We start from the raw sequence: 18371 nt of genomic DNA on the forward strand, positions 1-18371 counted from the left end.
CTCTAAAACCAGAAAAGTGCCACTTCGGCTTCCACGAACTTCAATTCCTCGGTCACGTCGTGAGCAGCCAAGGGATCCGACCCGACCCGGATAAAATTGCCGCCGTGGCAAACTTCCCGACGCCATCAGACAAAAAATCAGTGCGACGTTTTTTAGGACTCTGTGCCTATTACCGGCGGTTTATTGCTAATTTTTCGCGCATCGCATGGCCATTGACACAGCTTACTCGGGAAGATACCCCCTTCAGATGGGGCGAAGACCAACAGCAGGCATTTCACGAGCTTCGTCAGCGAATGCAAACACCCCCCGTGCTGGCCCACTTCGATGAAGACGCACCAACAATACTTCATACAGACGCTAGTAATGTGGGTCTTGGAGCAGTGCTCGTACAGTCGAAGGACAACAACGAAAACGTGATCGCCTACGCCAGCAGGACGCTGTCCCGAGCTGAAGCTAATTACACTACGACGGAAAAAGAATGTCTTGCAATGGTATGGGCAGTCCTGAAGTTTCGTCCTTATTTGTACGGCCGCCCATTCACCGTTATCAGCGATCACCACTCTCCCTGTTGGTTAGTTAACTTGAAAGATCCGTCTGGCCGCCTTGCACGATGGAGTCTTCGGCTCCAAGAATTTGACTTCACTGTTGCCTACAAGTCGGGAAAACGACACACCGATGCCGACTGTCTTTCTCGGTCCCCTGTTGAGACGGCATCCCCGGACAACGACGATGACGACACGGCCTTTCTCGGAATTGTGGACACTGCCACCTTTTCTCAACAGCAGCGTGGCGATGCTGAGCTGCTACCACTTATAGATTACCTAAAAGGACGAGTGAATAGCGTTCCGAAGTTATTTGCGAGAGGGCTGTCGTCGTACTGCTTGCGAAATGACGTTCTTTATAAGAGGAACTTTTCACCCACCGGCAGCAGCTACTTGCTCGTCGTTCCTTCTTCGCTTCGCCGTGAGGTACTGCAAGCCTGTCACGACGAACCTACCGCTGGTCACTTGGGTTACGCAAGAACATTGGCGAGAATAAGGCAGAACTATTACTGGCCAAGACTTGCCGAAGTTGTCAAAACTTACGTGCAGGCATGTCTAGATTGCCAGCGCCGCAAGCCACCATCCATCAAACCAGCTGGCCTGCTGCAGCCTGTTCAAGTGCCGGTGACACCGTTTGCACAAATTGGCATGGATTTTCTGGGCCTCTTCCCAAAGTCTGCCACTGGAAACAGGTGGATAATCGTCGCCACGGATTACCTGACCCGGTACGCGGAGACAGGCGCTCTGCCACGGGCAACGGCAGCTGAAGCGGTGCAATTTTTCATCGAAGCCATCGTCTTAAGACACGATTTATCGATCGCAGGAAACAGACTGCAACGACTTCTTCGTCTTTTGCCCTCGGCCAAAGACACTCGCGCTGCTTCGTTGTCCTCACCACTGGCACATACGCGCGTCAATATCAATGAAGGGTAGCAATGGAAAAAGTGAAAAGAGTGATCGTCAGGGTTCCGATAACTACATGCGTCTAACTTCGCTATTACAGCACCGTTTCGAAAAGTTCTCACGGCTCTGTGCTGGTCTTAAGCTTGTGCACAATTTTCCCCCATCACAACCAAATTTCGACCTCTGTGTGGTTCAGGGGCCTTTTAAGGTGGAATCGAGGTTGCATATGCGATATCTGTACGCTATGACGGCATGGTTATTTTCTGGAAAAAAAAAAACAGTTTAACAGCAATACTGTGCACTTAACGCCGGGAGCATGGCCATGCATTTGAGGACCGTCTCCTGTTTGGTATGGAACATGCGCACAGAAGGCGGCCGAATAGATTAGGCTTCTCGATCATTTATAAAACCCTACCTCACACTGCACACTAAAAAAAACAGAACTTTTTTCTTCTTCTTTTTCTTTCCATCACTTTGCATCCCTTGGTTCGTCGTAACGCCTCTCTCACTCTCTCTTTTCAGCCAGCGCACCTCAGTTGAAAAGCACAGTCGCTACCTTGTTTATCAGATCTGCATTGTAACTGGTCATTCATTTCAGGCACTGCGTCGTTGGCAGTAAGCCACTTAGCTCTATGTGCGGGTGAACAGGAGTAAGAAAATACATAGCTATTGCCTGTTGTACACTCTGAGTGGTTATGTGAAAAGTAGTCTGAGCTGTACATGCACGGAATATTATGGAGTGCTGCTTAGTAATTTAGCAATTATGGTTCTCCCAATCAGCAGCCTTCTTCCCTGCTCGAAAATACGCTATAGCCTGCCCCAAAATATTTTTGTTGCGTTCCAAAGCACACTTTGGTTGCTCCAAAAACCTGCTCCAAAATGGTTTCAGCCAATCATGTCATTGCACAAGCTTCCTAGTAAGATGGCAGCAAGATACTGGCAAATACGGTGCAATAGCCAATTCTAATGTGCCCCTAATTCTAATGCGCACCTGACTTACATGATCCCAAAACAAAAATACAGCTTTTGGGGCAGTTTAAATGCCTGTATCGAATTTGAATTTTGTACATGTGATTCTATAGTACAGTGGTTCTCAGCCATGGATGTTTCGGGGGCCCTTGTGGACGGGTGGAACTGATGGGGGACCCCTTGCAGTGGAATCCCCCATCAGAGCTCCATTTGAGAACCACTGCTATAGTCTATTCTCCCCCCCCCCCCCCCCCCAAAGAGGGAGGGGGGGCACATTGCAGTTGGGTAAATACAGTATATCGAAATAAGGAAGATGTGTTGAAATTCCCTCACATAGTGTTCAGTTTGCTGGGGTGCTTTGTTCGGGTTGGCGAAACTTTGCACCGTTAAGAGGCAATCTTTACCGGTTTGGTTGTCACAACCCTCACAGCCATGTGACGGTGTTATCAAAGCGACTGTACTGGTCACTGTCACAACTCTATAACATTGTTTTAGTAAAGTTGAAAAAATTTGTCGTATTTTGTATACACCCCAGCTGATGCATTTACTCAAATTTACATTTATTTGGATTCATTACAGGTGGTCTTCGTGGGAATGGGTGCAGATGAACAGCTGGGCGGCTACTCAAGGCACATGATAAAATACAAGTGCGTGCCAGCTTTGGAACATTTTTTTTTTTTTGACCTAGTGGCATACTCTGTGAGAGACATGTTCAGTAATCTACTAAAAAGATGTGCACGAAAGGGGGAGGAAAGAAACGTGCTTTCTATTTGACAAGCTGGTTGCTGTCTTGGTCAGTAAACCAGATGTGTCGTTTAAATGAAAAAGAAAAAAAGTAAGAAAGAAGTCAAACTGGCACATATGCTTACATAGTGCAAGTTTTTGAAATACAAATCATAGTTATGCAACATGAAGATTATTGGTTGGTACGAGTATCCGTTTGTGATTCAATGGAAACCTTTTATCTAGAGGCAGTTTGATACAATGGTGAGCATCGATATTTTTGTACACTTTTTCATTGAATTTATGTTGTCCTGTGATGTATGAATCGTATATTATTTGTTTATTCTAGTATGCACACTAAAAAAAAATAGCTGGGGGTATAAGGACACAAAGATGCCAAGCTTCCGAGAAACGGTAGGCCCACGAGCGGAAGGTCGAGTTAGCTGGGAAGATAAGAATAAGAAGTGTCTGGAAATACATGGGGCTGGGGGAAGCTAACACAGGACTTGCTTAATTGGCAAAACAAGCTAGATAGATGCTTTCGTCGTGTAGAGGGCATAGTCAGGGTGTCAATGATAAAGTTGGGATGTCGATGACAAGCTTCCCTGCATCATTGTGTTTGTGTGTGTTTTTATTTTTTTATTGTTGCTATGTGTGCATTGTTTTTGAGGCAATGATATCGCATTTGTTACGTTCAATTACAGTGCTACGGTTCATTCTATTTCTTTATTGCTGCAGGAACTCTGGCTGGGAGGGTCTCATTGAAGAGATTTCTTCAGATCTCAACAGGATAGCAGAGCGGAACCTAGGCCGGGATGATCGGTGAGGCATTGCGATTTATGCATGAGCAAGGTCTCTGAAATTGGGTGCATTTTTGGCATTGCATGCAATGTTACGCTGTCAGACTGAGCTTACACACTTTAATATTCCGTAACACATGGGCACTCTGAGGTCCTTTGAACGAAGTGACCATTACTGGGAAGGCATTAACACCAGCTGGCAGACGGTAGAGGAATGTACCTTTTCTGGTAAGGATGCCGCCTGCAAAGGAAAATACTTTGAACTTCCCTATTGGTGTAAATGTGTACCATGCCTTTGTATTTGTAGGAACATAGGTCTTCACACCTGCCATGTAGTTACCACCATAAAAGCACCCTTTACACTCAGAGGCCATAAATAGCAGAGAGGTTCATAAAACACATTGTAGTCTCGCCGTCGTGGTCTAGTGGCTAAAGTACTCGGCTGCTCCCGGCTGCAGCGGCTGCATTTCTGATAGAGGTGGAAATGTTGTAAGCCCATGTACTCATATTTGGGTGCATGCTAGAGAACTCCAGGTGGTCTAAATTTCCGGAGCCCTTCACTACGGTGTCTCTCATAATCATATGGTGGTTTTGGGACATTAAACCTCACATATTAATCAATCAAAACACTTTGTAGTCTTGGTCATTATTGTAATGCACCCAGAGATGCTTCTTACAAGTAGTAGATATCCATTAAGTTCCTTTGTAGTTAACTGTTATTGAAGTTGTGCTCTTGAGCCCCGCTGCAGTAGTCTAGTGGCTAAGGTACTCGGCTGCTGACCCGCAGCTCGAGGGATCGAATCTCGGCTGCAGCGGCTGCATTTTCGATGGAAGCAGAAATGTTGGGAGCCTGTGTGCTCAGATTTTGGTGCACGTGAAAGAACCCCCAAAAGGTCTAAAATTATGGCGTCTCTCATAATCATATAGCCACGTTTCTTTCCTCAAGTTTTGTTATCACCACGTTACACTGCGTTCAGCACAAACCGCACCTATGATGTTTGAGAAGCTTCGAGGCTTTAGTAGATCGTTTTGTTAAGATTACGCCCACTGCGGGAACGTCTCAGATTATTCAGGAACCTACGTCGCCGCTAGCGATAACGCTAGAATATTTGATGGCCAGGGTATAAATGGCGACATGCTTCGTCGCTTGTCAATTGGTCGACGTCTGATGCTCCGTTCGCAGCTATCAGTGCAAGACTGCTACTGGAATACGGCTTTCCATTCAGCAGGCACAGGTTCGCCGAAATAAACAATTTCATTGCAACATACAGTCTCCTATCTTCGGCCACGTCTCGAACACGTGACAATGTGGTGGTTTTGGGATGTTGAATCCTACATATAAATCAAGTTGTGGTCTTGAACATGTGCGACAGAATAATTGTGGCTTCCCTTCAACTTTTTTATAACGAGGTTTGAGTGTAATCCAAATGCAAGGTCTTTGAACTGTGACATGAAAAGGCCTAGAAAGACGACAAAACAGAACTGAACACACAGGACGACGCAGGAAAGGTGTGTGGTCCTGTTCTTTCTATTCTGTTTATTATACCAACTCACTCAACTTTCTATTGCTCTATGAGGCAATGTCAAATTAACCAAGACAATGTGTACGTTCCAAAACTTTTGGACATCTGCCATTCAGCTATCAAACTCCACTTGCATGATCGCGGGCTAGTTCAGTCAGAGTTTATCAAAAAGAACTAACTTGCATTTCAATGGTATGTTGCCGCAATAGTATCACCACCATGTCTTTCAAACAAACAAGCAAATTCACATTGATTCACTAGTCACTGTTCATAGGCGTGCCAAGGGACAAGACAAGGTTAAGGGGCTGCTGAGCGCTAAACTTAGGGGTTTCTCTTCAAAGCTCTTTTAATTTGCCTGTGTATCAGGGTTATGAGATAGCTTGTTAGCGAACATGCTTTATTATTTTTTAGAAATGAGCCTTGATCCACTAGGAACTGGAAATGACGACACCTCATAATAGGGCTAATACTTCCTTTCTTTCTTGTTTTGCCCTGCCCGCTGTTTTGAATCTTCTCAAAATAATTGCATCTGCATGATCAGTGTGAAGATTACTATATATGCACATTAGGCATACAATGTCCGGTACTCGCAGATTAACACGGGACTATTTCAGGCTAATCTGTGCACATGCTTTCACTTCCACCATCTTCAAGTTGCGAAACAACGGTGTGATTTCTCGAATGCTTACACCTTAGCTAGAAGTACATTTAGCAACTACTTTCATGTTGTCGGAACGAGGTTATCTTGAGCAATTGGACATTTTTCAGTTGATATAGCAAATTTTTTGATATTGCAGATCAATGCATAAGCACTGTACTACTTGCATGCTGTATATACATGAATGTAATACAGATTTATTTTTTTCCCAGATCTTGCTATCTGAAATCAACCCTCGCATTACATTTGAATTTCAAAATTAGAGCTGTCTAAAAACAGCAATGATGTGCATCATTCCTGTAAATTTTTTTTTTCCCTGGACTCTGTGAAACAACTCTTGTGTGACAACCGTGGCCGCATACGTTATAGGTATGTGTGCCTTAAAAAACGAAAACCCAGATTTAATAGCGTCTGGTCTGTGCACTTCTTTCTTTTATATCAATGCTGTTTTAGCATATTCTGCACGTTCTGGCATTGCTGTAGTGACTCATACAGTGAAATCTCGGTATAACGAACTTCAGGGGACCGCAGAAATTTATTCGTTATTTTGAAAGGTCATTATAGTGAAAGCTCAAAAATTAACCATAAATACTTATTTTTCACCGACCAAAACGACTTACCTTTACAACAGTGGGTCCTTAAAGTCATTTTTCACGAGAAAAAAACAAATACACAAGTAAACACCAAAAAAGCACGTTTACTTTAAAGAAGTTTGTGATTTTTTTTTTTTTTTTTTTTTTTTTTGGCGCGAGCTGCACAAATCTTGCAGCGCGAAGGCCTCCAGCTCATTCACATTACTGTGGTGCGATTCGGTTTTTTGTTCACAACAGCCTACTTTTGCCTTCCAGTTGCCGAAGAATATTGATTGTCCCGCTTATTGAAAACTGCTTCTGCTTCTTCATCGCAAGCAGAGATAAACTTATTTGTAGTATCACCGCAGCGCAAATGCCGACTTGCTTTGCGGACGTGATAAGTAGTCACCGAAAAAAGATGAACACGACTGAAAAAACAAGGCCTCCAAAGAAAAACCCGAAGCGTCACGGCTGTCATCCCCTCTTTCGAAAAAAAAAAGTGCTAAAAAAGAAAATTCCTCGCGTTTCGTTTTCTGCTCTCTTGCTGCCTCAGGTTTTCCGCGCCCATGCTTCCTGCTCCGCAACTCCCACTCTGCGTCGCTGACCTTGCCCTCCCGTGTTGCCCTCGCCCCTGCGCCCTCTTGAAAACCTGCAGCGTTGGCGTTTCAACAAAAAGAAAGAAAAGAAGGTCGCCCTTTAGTTGTTTTTTTTTCCTCCACACTGTCACGCGTCTTCCGAGAAGCAAGGCGTCTGTTCGCTTTGTCGTCTGCTTGCGTACTGCTCCGCTGGTCGCGACGGATTTCAGAACAGAAGTTCGTAGTACTGAGGCGTTGTTATAATGTGGAACTAAATTGACGCTCTTTATTCTGAAAAGTTCGGTATTCTAAAGTACGTAGCAGTGAAATAATTTTACATTGAAACTATTAACAGTCAGTGTGGGATTTTTTAAAAGTTTGTTCATCTGAAAAGTAGTTAATGTCGGGTTCGTTCTACTGAGATTTCACTGTACCTCATTATGACAAAGTTGCATCTTATACGTAAATAAGTTTGCTATAACCGAAAATATGTTATAGAGGTGTATTATAATTGCAAGACTATTCTTCATTTACATTGTTATAAGCGATATCCCGTTATATCCAGGTTCGTTATGTGTCGCGCAAGTCGCATCACGTGCATGGGTGAAATTGAGATTAAAGAAATAAACAAAACAAAATGTTAATGATGCACATGATCTCGTTAGGCACTCACATATTCTCTCGAGCTTTCAGCTTTGTCTTCCAATGGTTTCTTACAGACGTGAACTGGCTGAATTTTTCTGTTCTTATGCTCTTATTGCTTTCAAGTTGTATATGCAGTTTTCTGTTTGCTTTAGCATTCATGCCCGACGTGTTTTTGCAGGATAATATCTGACCATGGGAGAGAAGGCAGGTTTCCGTTCCTGGACAGGGATGTTGTCAGCTTCCTGAATCGGGTACCCATTTGGATGAAGGTAAGCAGGTTAAAGGCACTGTCTTCTGCCATCACTACTTTCCTGTTCTGTGTCGCAATAAAAAGCGTACTGTCTGAAGTGTCTAACCTTGCAGCGTAAAAAACTGGAAAGTGTGTAAAAATTTTTTTTAACGCAATTTTTCTATCTGGGTTCAGTCTCCTTCCATCAGTGGATTGAATGCCCACAATGCTGGTCGAGGGGGGTGATGACAATTTTGCTACAGATGAACGTAAAAAAACTGTGAAACCGTGTGCGGTTTTTGCAGGCTACATCACATTTTGTTTAGGGGGCAGACTCATCTTAGACATTTTTTGTTTATTTCTTCAGTGATCTTGATCAAAAATCACTGGCTTGTGCAGTTTGTTCTGCTGATTTCAGCTATGTAATTACATTTGCTATAACTCATTTTGTTCCTGAGAAAACCTAAGTTCACCCCCCATTGTTTAAGTCCACCATAGTAAAAAAAGTGCTGAATTAAAAGTGATGTTTAAGATATGACAACATAGACTAATAACTAGAGATTGAAAGTACAGTGAATCCTCTGTAAACCATACCCGCTTAAACAGTAGTTTCGCTTTAAAAGTAGTAAAGTCAAATTGCCCACTCGGCAGCCGTTGAACATAATGCATTTGTGTTTCCGCATAAACCATATCTGCTTCTCGCGTATGTATTGGTTAATAAGTAGTTTTTCCAATTTTTGTTGTGCACTCGCCGCGGCATGTCGTCCCCCGCTGGCTGTCTCGAGAGAACAGCAAGTCCCAGAGATCGAAACATGGCTCGCTTGTTTGTGTTGATGATGATTGTGGCTGTGTTGGAGAGCGCCATCACTTACATTTTTCCGCAAGATGAAGTATGTGGCTTCCAAAATTAGAAGTTCAGCACTCGGCTGGCTAGGCTTCTGGTGTTGCTCACGTGATGGCGCTTTGCACAAACACGCCAACACGGCGTGCACTTGCTTTGCTTTCTTTGTTCCTTTGGCACCGTGCATACGTGTTCTCTGGTTGTTCCTTGCTGTACAGCTCTCACGTTGTTTTTCATGTGTTGTTTATGTGTGCTTGTGCTGCTTCATACTTGCATCATGCCGAAGCTTGGACAAAAGCATCGAGTGCTGAAAATAGAGGAGAAATTGTACATGATTCGTGCTATGTAAAGTGGCACGAAAAAATTGGCACTGGCACGCGAAAAGGACCTGCCGTTAACCACTGTATGTGGAATTTGGAATTTCAGAGAGAAGTTGCTTGGCAGTGCTGCTGCAACTGCAAAAAGGTGCCGGCTAAACGGTTCGTCGTTTTCTGATGTAGAGGAGGCGCTGATGAAGTGGCTAAAAGCTGCACGGTAAAAAAATCTGCCTACCAGCCCACCCCTGCTGGTGGAGAAGGTCCTGGTTTTTTTGTTGCAGCTCAACCATAACAACTTCGTGTGCAGCAATGGCTGGCTAGCCAGATTTAAGGCGAGGCACGGCATTACCATGAAGACTGTTTCGGGGGGAAGGTGCTGCTGCTGACGTGGATGGTGCGGAGCAGTGACAAAATGGTCAGGTGAAGAACATCCTGGAAGACTACGCACCTGATTACATCTTTAATATGGATAAATGGGCACTATTTGCCCCGCCGCGGTGGTCTAGTGGCTAAGGTACTCGGCTGCTGACCCGCAGGGCGCGGGTTCGAATCCCGGCTGCGGCGGCTGCATTTCCGATGGAGGCGGAAATGTTGTAGGCCCGTGTGCTCAGATTTGGGTGCACGTTAAAGAACCCCAGGTGGTCTAAATTTCCGGAGCCCTCCACTACGGCGTCTCTCATAATCATAGAGTGGTTTTGGGACGTTAAACCCCACATATCAATCAATCAATCAATAAATGGGCACTATTCTTTAAGCTGCTGCCAGACAAAACTCTCGCGTTCAAAGGCGAGACATGAACCGGCGGCAAGCATGCAAAGGACACAATATCAGTGGCGTTTTGCATAAACATCACTGGAACCGACAAAGCTCCGCTCCTCTTGATTGGAAAGTCGGCAAAGCCAAGATGTTTCAAAGGCACCCAATTGCCATCAGGGGTCATCTATCGCAGCAATACCAAAGCATGAATGACGGCAAAACTCTTGTGCGCCTTATCGATCATCGTTTTGCGGCTAAGAGCAAAAGAGTTGTTATTATTTTAGACAACGCTTGGGCGCATGTCACCCTGGACAATCCGACGGCTGTGAAGCTGGTGTTTCTGCCGCCAAACACAACAGCGATTGCCCAGCTCTTGAACCAAGCCATAATTCGAGCTGCAAAATAGCTCTTCAAGAAGAATCTGCTGGGCAGATTTCTTCTCGCCATTGAATGTGGCAAATTATTTTCCATCGACCTGATTGGCACGATTCACCTGCTCAAGTACTCGTGGCAGTAGGTTGAGGAAACGACAGCTCAAAATTGCTTCAAGCGTGCTGGCTTCAGTGAGTGTGTGTGCGGGCGATGCAGATGACGCTAGTGACATTATCGACCAGACTTTGGACATCGTAGACCAAGCTTGCGAAACTCTGCTAGCTGATGCACTGGAGCGGCAGGGCGTTAGGGAAGGCATTTCCTTCCCCGACTTCAGAGTTGCAGACAGCGATGTGAAGACATCTCCGGACATGTTCGACGAAGCCACTGTTGCCTCAGTTGTCGAAGTGTTGCCAAATGATAGTGATGAGGACGACGTGGGAAGCGACAACACGGGTGATCCTGATCAAACAGTGGCCGAAGCTGCGCATGGCATCAGCGTCATGAGGGTGTTTTCCGAAAAGAGGGGGCTGGTGAAAAAGCTGGCTCGCAGCATAAGTGAGTTTGAGGCTGCTGTCGTTGCTGCTAGGCTGCCGCGTCATCAAATGAGGGTTACAGACTTTGTCACGCGAAGTTAGTAAATTACTGCACGTTTTTTGTTCTTTCATCGCACTTCTTGGAGGTTTCTTTTTTTGACAGGTAAGTAGGAGACCTGACGCTATTTCGGTTAAGCAGTACTACCGTTTAGTATAAACTTTTTCCAAGCTCTGGCCAACTACGGTTCAACGAGGTTTCACTGTATGCAAAAGTTTTTTTTGTTTTTTGCCTTTCTAGATTATTTTATATACAAAATTAACTTTCCATTTTCAAAAGCAGTTCTAATTGTGTCACAATTTTGTTCAATATTTAATTGAAAAGGCTTTTGCTCTAAATTCTGCTCCCACACTTGCATTCAATACATGTACAGGTTCCTATTGCAAAAATAATTATTGTTGTGCCTGCCCTAGCTGCAGAGATATTGAGGCCTCAAAATTGCACAGTCGTAAATTTACTTTTCTGAGAAAAATGAAAAGAAGAAACTGCTAACAACCTGTTTCCTCAAAAAAACACCAGTAACGGTTAGTATGTTTTATAATGCTGATAAAAGAGCTCATAAATTGGTAGTAGAGCTTCAGACACAGGTGGTGGGAAATTATGAAGAAGCCCCGAAGTAGGTTCCTCATTTTTTTGCATGTTATGCATCGTGCTAGCACCAAGAATCGGGACAGTCAGAATCACATTACAAAAAAATTACCACTTCCTGTGGGTGAAAATTTGCATGGACATGGAAAAATACTTGCAGAAACCAAATATGACAATTTAAAAAAATTAATTTTTTTGTGACTTTTCAGTCCCAAAGACCAGTCTGCCCCCTTAATAATAGAACAAACACCTTAGTGGTCGTTTAACACACGCACTTTTTGTTGTTCTTATTAGTGGCGGCAGACGCTATACTCTCGCTTCTCTGCTGTTTGCAGGCAGGCATGCAGAGAAGCGAACACAGCGCTGGCAGCGCCATTTGAATGCGAGAGAAAGAAATAAAAGCAAATATTAGTCTCCGGGGCAACCTAAAGCCATCTCAAGTGCATAAAATACAATCTCAAGTTATAAGTGTTTGTTTTTAAAGGGGCCCTGCAACACTTTTTGAGCATCGTCAGAAAATGCTGCCGATCGGTAGTAGAAGCTCCCGACAACACGCGAGCCGAATATTATAGCGCTGCACACGGCGTGGAATTCGCAATATATTATCAAAGTTACCTAAAAATTGCTTTCCTTTCTCTCGACAAATCACACAATATGCCCGAAAGTAACACGTAGCTAGCCCATCTGTCAGCCATTGGCTGATTTGAACATGGCGCACGCACTCGTTACAGAGATCGTTGCGAGAGGCCGCTACTTGTCTATGCATGCGCGCGCGATCACACTCAAAAAGTCGCACATTCCAAGAAAAAAAAAAAGAGAGGAAAAGTGCTCAAGGTCACGAGGCGGGCATGACGTTTCTTTGTGGCCCTGTAATTTCTCCCTGCTTAGCTTCCAGCGATTTCCTCAGGATGAGAGAAGGTAGAATGCAATTGCAGCATGCGACAAACCTTTGTAACTCCATTTGCACAGGACGAATTCTTAAAATTTTGGCGGCGTTGAATTCGTGAGGTAATAAGCTCTTTCAGAGGATTCATTTCATGGTTACTTGAAAAAGTGTTTCAGGGCCCTTTTAAGCAAAATAAGTCTTCCCGCAAGGATTTCTTGTCCTACCACCAAATTGACAACGTCGCTGTTGGGTGACGCTAGCGGTCATTTTTTGTTAACTTTCCACATCAAGTTTAAATTATAATTATTTTTTTACGGGACAAAAACATGTTCGTTGCCACCTACGCAATGAACAATCTTATTATTCGTGCCACTATCAGAAAAATTTTTTCGGGTGGTAGAGAGCCCCTTTAATCATGCCCGGCGAGCCTTATTGCTGTTATCAAAAAGAAAAGGGTGCAGCTGCTTTGTTCTGACAGTGGCTGCTGGCGTGTGCATTTGAAATGTGCAGTATGTCAATAGTCTTGAAGAAACTGCACAGTTAGTAAATGGCAAATGGTTGGCATGATGCAGAAAGGCTAGAAGAAAATATGTATGCTGCTCATGTGAATAAACATTGTTTTCCTCAATATGCTTATCTGCTTTACTGGAATGAATACAATGCATCTAACGTAGGGCCCTATATATATCCTTAAACCACGATACAACGAACCCGGATATAGCAAAATATCAGCTATAACAAAATTAATACAGAATACTTTAATAGATATAGTGTGAGAAATGTACCTTTATCACGAATTTTGGTATATAATGAACTTATCTTTGTGTAAGATGCAACTTTGTTACAGGGAGGTTTGAGTGTACAGTCGAACCCCGCTACTGCGAAACTGACAGGGCGCAGAAAAAATTTCCTTGAAGTGAAAATTTCGTTGCAGTGAAATCGAAAAAAATATCGCTGGTCTGAGCTAACAAAACAAAGGAACGTTTATTCTCAAAATTTAGAAAATGTGCACTGCTTCTTATTCTTTTCCAGCAGCATCACGACATGATTCTCACCCATGCATAGCAAGGCCATGGTGAAAAGCACACTGAAACAATGCCCAAAACCGCTTTCATGAACAAACCAAACAGTTGCATTAAGGGGGGACGCGCCCTTTGAAAACCGAAAAATCGCGAAAAAGTCGATTTTTTGAAAACCACATACTCGGGCAGTATGACTCATAAACTGCCTCTACTGTAAATATCAATGTCTAATTCATCGCGAAAGTACGTCAAATAAATTTTATAACATGCCGCGGCAGCCGGCAAGCGGCGAGCGAGCGCCAAAAATACCCCATTTTCGCGCGCTCGCCATTTTCCAACCGCTCGGCCGATCGCCGCCATCTTGATGTTGTTTTGCTCGTGAATTCTTGCGCTTTTTTTTTTTTTCGCCACCCGCGGCAGTGGCGGTGGCGCTTCGAGGCGGGAGTCGCTCACGATTGGGGGGCTCGCGGAAGCTTTTGAATGTCCCGCTGCCTGGATGCGAAGCCGCGATTGGACAAAGCGCGCGCCTCTCGAGGGAATGGGGAAGCGCGCGGCTCCTATTGGCTGCTGCGCGCGATGACGTAGCTGCTTCTCCGGCATGCGCCGGCTCGTCATCTGCACCGGCGCTTGCAATGCCGGCGTTCTTTGTGTGCCCCGTTTGCCATCATTCCGATCGGTCGTCACACGTGCTCCTCTATCTTTCACCGTCTTCACGAGACGATCTTCTACCGTCCTCACGAGACGATCTTCCGCCGTGTTCACGGGACGCGGATTGTTGCGCTGACGGTCACGATGGGCATTTCGAAGTTCAAGACTCGGCACGCGTTCGGTTCAAGAAAGCGTCAGCTGAAGCTCGTACGCATGACGAAGCTCACCTGCACGCCCACGCGCGGCGACAGTTGCACCGATGCTTCCGCTTCATCTTTTCAAGACGATTGCGTCGACGCTTCTAGCGACGAGACTTCTACACCATCGGCACAAGGATCCGTCGTGACGAGTGAGGCTGGTGTTTCGTGCTCAAGTGCGCCTGGTGTGTCGCGCTCGCCAACCGCATTGATTCCGGCCCCGAACAGTGAGACCGCGTCGTCGACTGTGCACATCCAAACACGTTTTCGGACGTGCGAGGAGTTGGCGACGGCGGAGAGAGAACGTGCTGCTGTGCAACGAAAGCTTGGCGCTATGCCAGCGACCGAGAGGAAGTTTCAAGCGATGATGCCTGAACCCAAAGCTGCCACCGCTACGACCGAAGGCGAGAGATATTTCCTCGTGCAAGGGGATGCCCTTAGCGACATGCTGTCCAAGACCCCGTGCCCGCGCTGCCTCGCGACCGGGATGAAAGTTCAAGGAGGCACCCAGCTTGGACTTGCCACGAAGCTTGAGCTGGTATGTCCACATTGTGGAATAGTTTCAAGTTCGTGGAGCTCTGCTCGTCAGAACGAGTCAAGGGCCTTCGACGTGAATATAAGAGCCATTACGGCCATGAAACAAATAGGGAAGGGACAGACAGCCCTCGACGACTTTTGGGCAACTATGAATGTTTCCCACCGTGGCCTGCACCACAGAACTTTCCAGAGGCACCTGAAGCAATTCAGAGAACCACAGCAACAGACCCTGGATAAATTCTATGAAGAATCGGCTTCTGCTGTGAAAAAGGTGTACAAGGAGATGGACCCATCTTTCTGCAAGGACATTACAGTGAACTATGATGGCACGTGGCATAAGCCCGGACATACATATCACATTGGAGTTGGTGCGATCATCGAGTATCACACAGGCCTCATCTTGGATGCTGTAGTTTTATCGAATCAGTGTCTCGGCTGCCAGGTAGGACCGAAGCCTGAAGACGAGGGCTATGCAAGCTGGTTGAAGCACCATGTGTGCCAAAAAAACACTGATGCCAAGTCTGGGAGGATGGAGGTTGAAGCAGCTGAAACTCTGTTCTCACGTTCACTGTCCAAGCATAACCTCCGGTATACAACCATTGTATCTGATGGGGACAGCGCCACATTCTCTGCCCTTCAACAAGACAATGTTTATGGGCTAGTCCCTATTGTGAAAGAAGAATGCTTGAACCATGTCCGGAAGAGGATGGGCACAGCCCTACGTAATCTTGTGCAGAAAAGCGAACAGGCTCTGGGAGGGAAGGGCAGATTGACAAAAGCCCTTATTGATAAACTCACAGACTATTATGGCTGGGCACTGCGGAACAATTCAAACAATGTGGCTGCAATGCAGCATGCAGTGATGGCGTCATATTATCACGTCACCTCAACTGACGAGGATCCTCACCACGACTTGTGCCCGGAAGGTGCAGACTCGTGGTGCCGTCATAATGCCTGCAAGGGGAATGGCGTGCCACCTCCAAAGCACAAATACAATCTTCCGGGCTACGTTGCAGAAGCGCTGCTGCCAGTCTACCAGCGCCTTTCGCAGGCTTCTCTACTGCAACGCTGCCTGGGAGCAAAGACGCAAAATGCATCGGAGTCATTACATTCTGTCCTATGGTCCTTGATGCCCAAGGAGCAACATGCATCATTGAATGCTGTCGAGACAGCACTGCATGACGCAGTTTTGCGGTATAATGCCGGCTGCTACAGGGCCACCCAAGAGTTGTCATCAGTGGGACTAACACCTGGCCACCTAACCATTCAACGAGCTGCGGAGAAAGACTCTCTGTGTCTGAGAAAGGCTCAGAAACGGATGAATGAGAAGCAGGAAAAGCGGCAAAGAAAAAGAGAGCCTAAGGACACATCTAGCTACTCTGCAGGGTCATTTTAGACCATAATAAATGTTTGAAACTTTCGAAGTCAATTTTCTCAGAATGACTTTTTTGGCCAGTGAGGCTGCTTAGTCAGGTGATCTCTCTGGAACTGCTGGTCTGATTTCTATCAGGTTTTTTTTATTACGCACCTTAATAAATTTTCCAGGGCAAGACAAGCCCGCTTTTTCAATTTATTGTGTCTGTAATTTGTAATAATTAACTAAAACTTCATTGATGAGAGCCAAATTGTGAACACTAAATTCAGTGCTCTGCTAACATTTTTTGGCAAGGAAATTTAAAAAAAGGGCTCTGTCTTGCCCTAAAGCACCTATCCAGGAATCATCATAGTGAATTTCACAGTGCTAGCACATTTTTCAAATTCTCCGGACCCTGACTAAGGGACCCATGTGGACTACCCTGATAAATGGCTGTAACTTGGGAACCAGTGAACATAACTGCATGAAACTTTGTGGTTATTCAAATGGCTTTGCTATTAGTGTACCCTGAAAATCCCATTAAGATATCTCAACAAACAAAAAAGTTGCCCTTCGAAGGTAGCCTCCCCCCTTAACACATTAACACCAGCAGCTGTCCGCCATCAGAAGTATCCGACAACGCCGAGATGTAGGCAGGGTATCGTATAGCGGGGGCTTTTGCACTAATCCATGCCATTCTTGTCATTCATTACTCGCCGCTAGCTGATTTGGTTGACATTGTAGATGAACAGCCGCTCTAATTAGGTACCACTCTGGCCAAGCACAATTAAAATGATAAGCAAGCATTGGAATCGGAAAAGGCATCGTTCCGCGGTTGCACCCAGCAGTTGCGGCAGCTGCATAAAAGAAACCATGAACTGAGCGACTTAGCTTCAGCTTCGGATGGTCTGTGGCTCAAAAGCAAGCGGCACAAAAGCAGGGCAGTCTCATTGCCATCACTATCGAGCAATGGCGGCGCTCATGCTTGCTGAACAGCGGCAATAGAGCGGCAGTTTCTGGTGGTGCCAACGCATGTTTTAGACTTTGTTGACGGATTTTCTGGCTCTGAAAATGCATCGAAGTGTTAAAGATTGGGTTTACTGCATAGCAATAAGTATTTGAGCCTGGAATCGCATCGTAAAATTTTATGGAGGCAGGACGATTGAAGAAAAAGTGTTCGTTGTGGTGACAATATTTATGCATTGACTCCTATGGACTGCTGACGGGGAATTATGAATTTTTCGTTGTAGCGGAAATTTCATTGAAGCGGCGTTCGTTGTGGCAGAGTTTGACTGTAATGAACTTTATCTCAGTCTCACATGCTTTGATGCACAGGTGTTTTACTGTACTGAAGAATTTCGACGGCTGTATAGCAAGCAGGTACCACCGCCAAGATGATCACGCCATTTGGCTTTCAGGTGAACCCTCACCTGCCTCGAGGAATCGGAGACAAGATGCTACTGCGTGCACTAGCCGCATCCCTGCACCTCGACGAGGCTGCCTGTCGGCCTAAACGAGCCATGCAGTTTGGAACGCGTGTGGTGCGTGCCGAAGAAGATCGTGCCAAAGGCGGTGACATTTGCCAAAAACTCATGGACGTAAGTGTCTGGTTACTGGTTCTCTCTTTCCTTCTTTGTATTATTAAAAGTTTCACTTTTGAATTGTCCGTAAACATACAGATGAACCTAGATACACTCAAATGTCATTACAGTCAAACATGAATATATCGAACTCGAAGGGTATCCCGAATTAGTTTCCTATATGAAAAGTTTGATATAAAAAAATAGAGGTCCCGAGAGCTAACCTGCAGCAGATTATCACCTACAATAGGTGCATTCAAGAATGACAACTGATTCTGCACACTTGCCGCAACAGAACGACGTATTTGCGTGAAAAAAATAGCTAATCTTGACCTGGTTCTTTGTTTTTGAAATGTTTACCCTAGTCTCGATCTTATCAAGGCCGTCCAGGTGCGGCAGCTCGGTGCTCTCCATGTGGCCGATACAACACCGAATGATGCCGAATGATGCCACCACTTCAGCGGCTAAGTACACGCATATAGCCAGCGCCTCGTCCGGACAATTCTCTTCGTCACATGCGCTGTTAGCCTGGACATTGTA

The 18371-nt window shown here is 45.3% G+C and overlaps 1 protein-coding gene across 1 annotated transcript in view; it reads left to right on the forward strand.

Moving 5' to 3' along the window:
* The window catches only part of LOC119181106 (asparagine synthetase domain-containing protein 1), an 84031-nt gene that overhangs the window by 55601 nt on the left and 10059 nt on the right, over positions 1-18371 (forward strand). The window contains exons 10-13 of the mRNA XM_037432285.2: positions 2994-3061; positions 3876-3959; positions 8089-8179; positions 17670-17849. Coding sequence (XP_037288182.2) covers positions 2994-3061; positions 3876-3959; positions 8089-8179; positions 17670-17849 — 423 coding nt within the window. The remainder of the gene's footprint in view (positions 1-2993; positions 3062-3875; positions 3960-8088; positions 8180-17669; positions 17850-18371) is intronic.

The sequence above is a fragment of the Rhipicephalus microplus genome, chromosome 10, assembly GCF_043290135.1.
Source record: "Rhipicephalus microplus isolate Deutch F79 chromosome 10, USDA_Rmic, whole genome shotgun sequence".
Taxonomy (NCBI): domain Eukaryota; kingdom Metazoa; phylum Arthropoda; class Arachnida; order Ixodida; family Ixodidae; genus Rhipicephalus; species Rhipicephalus microplus.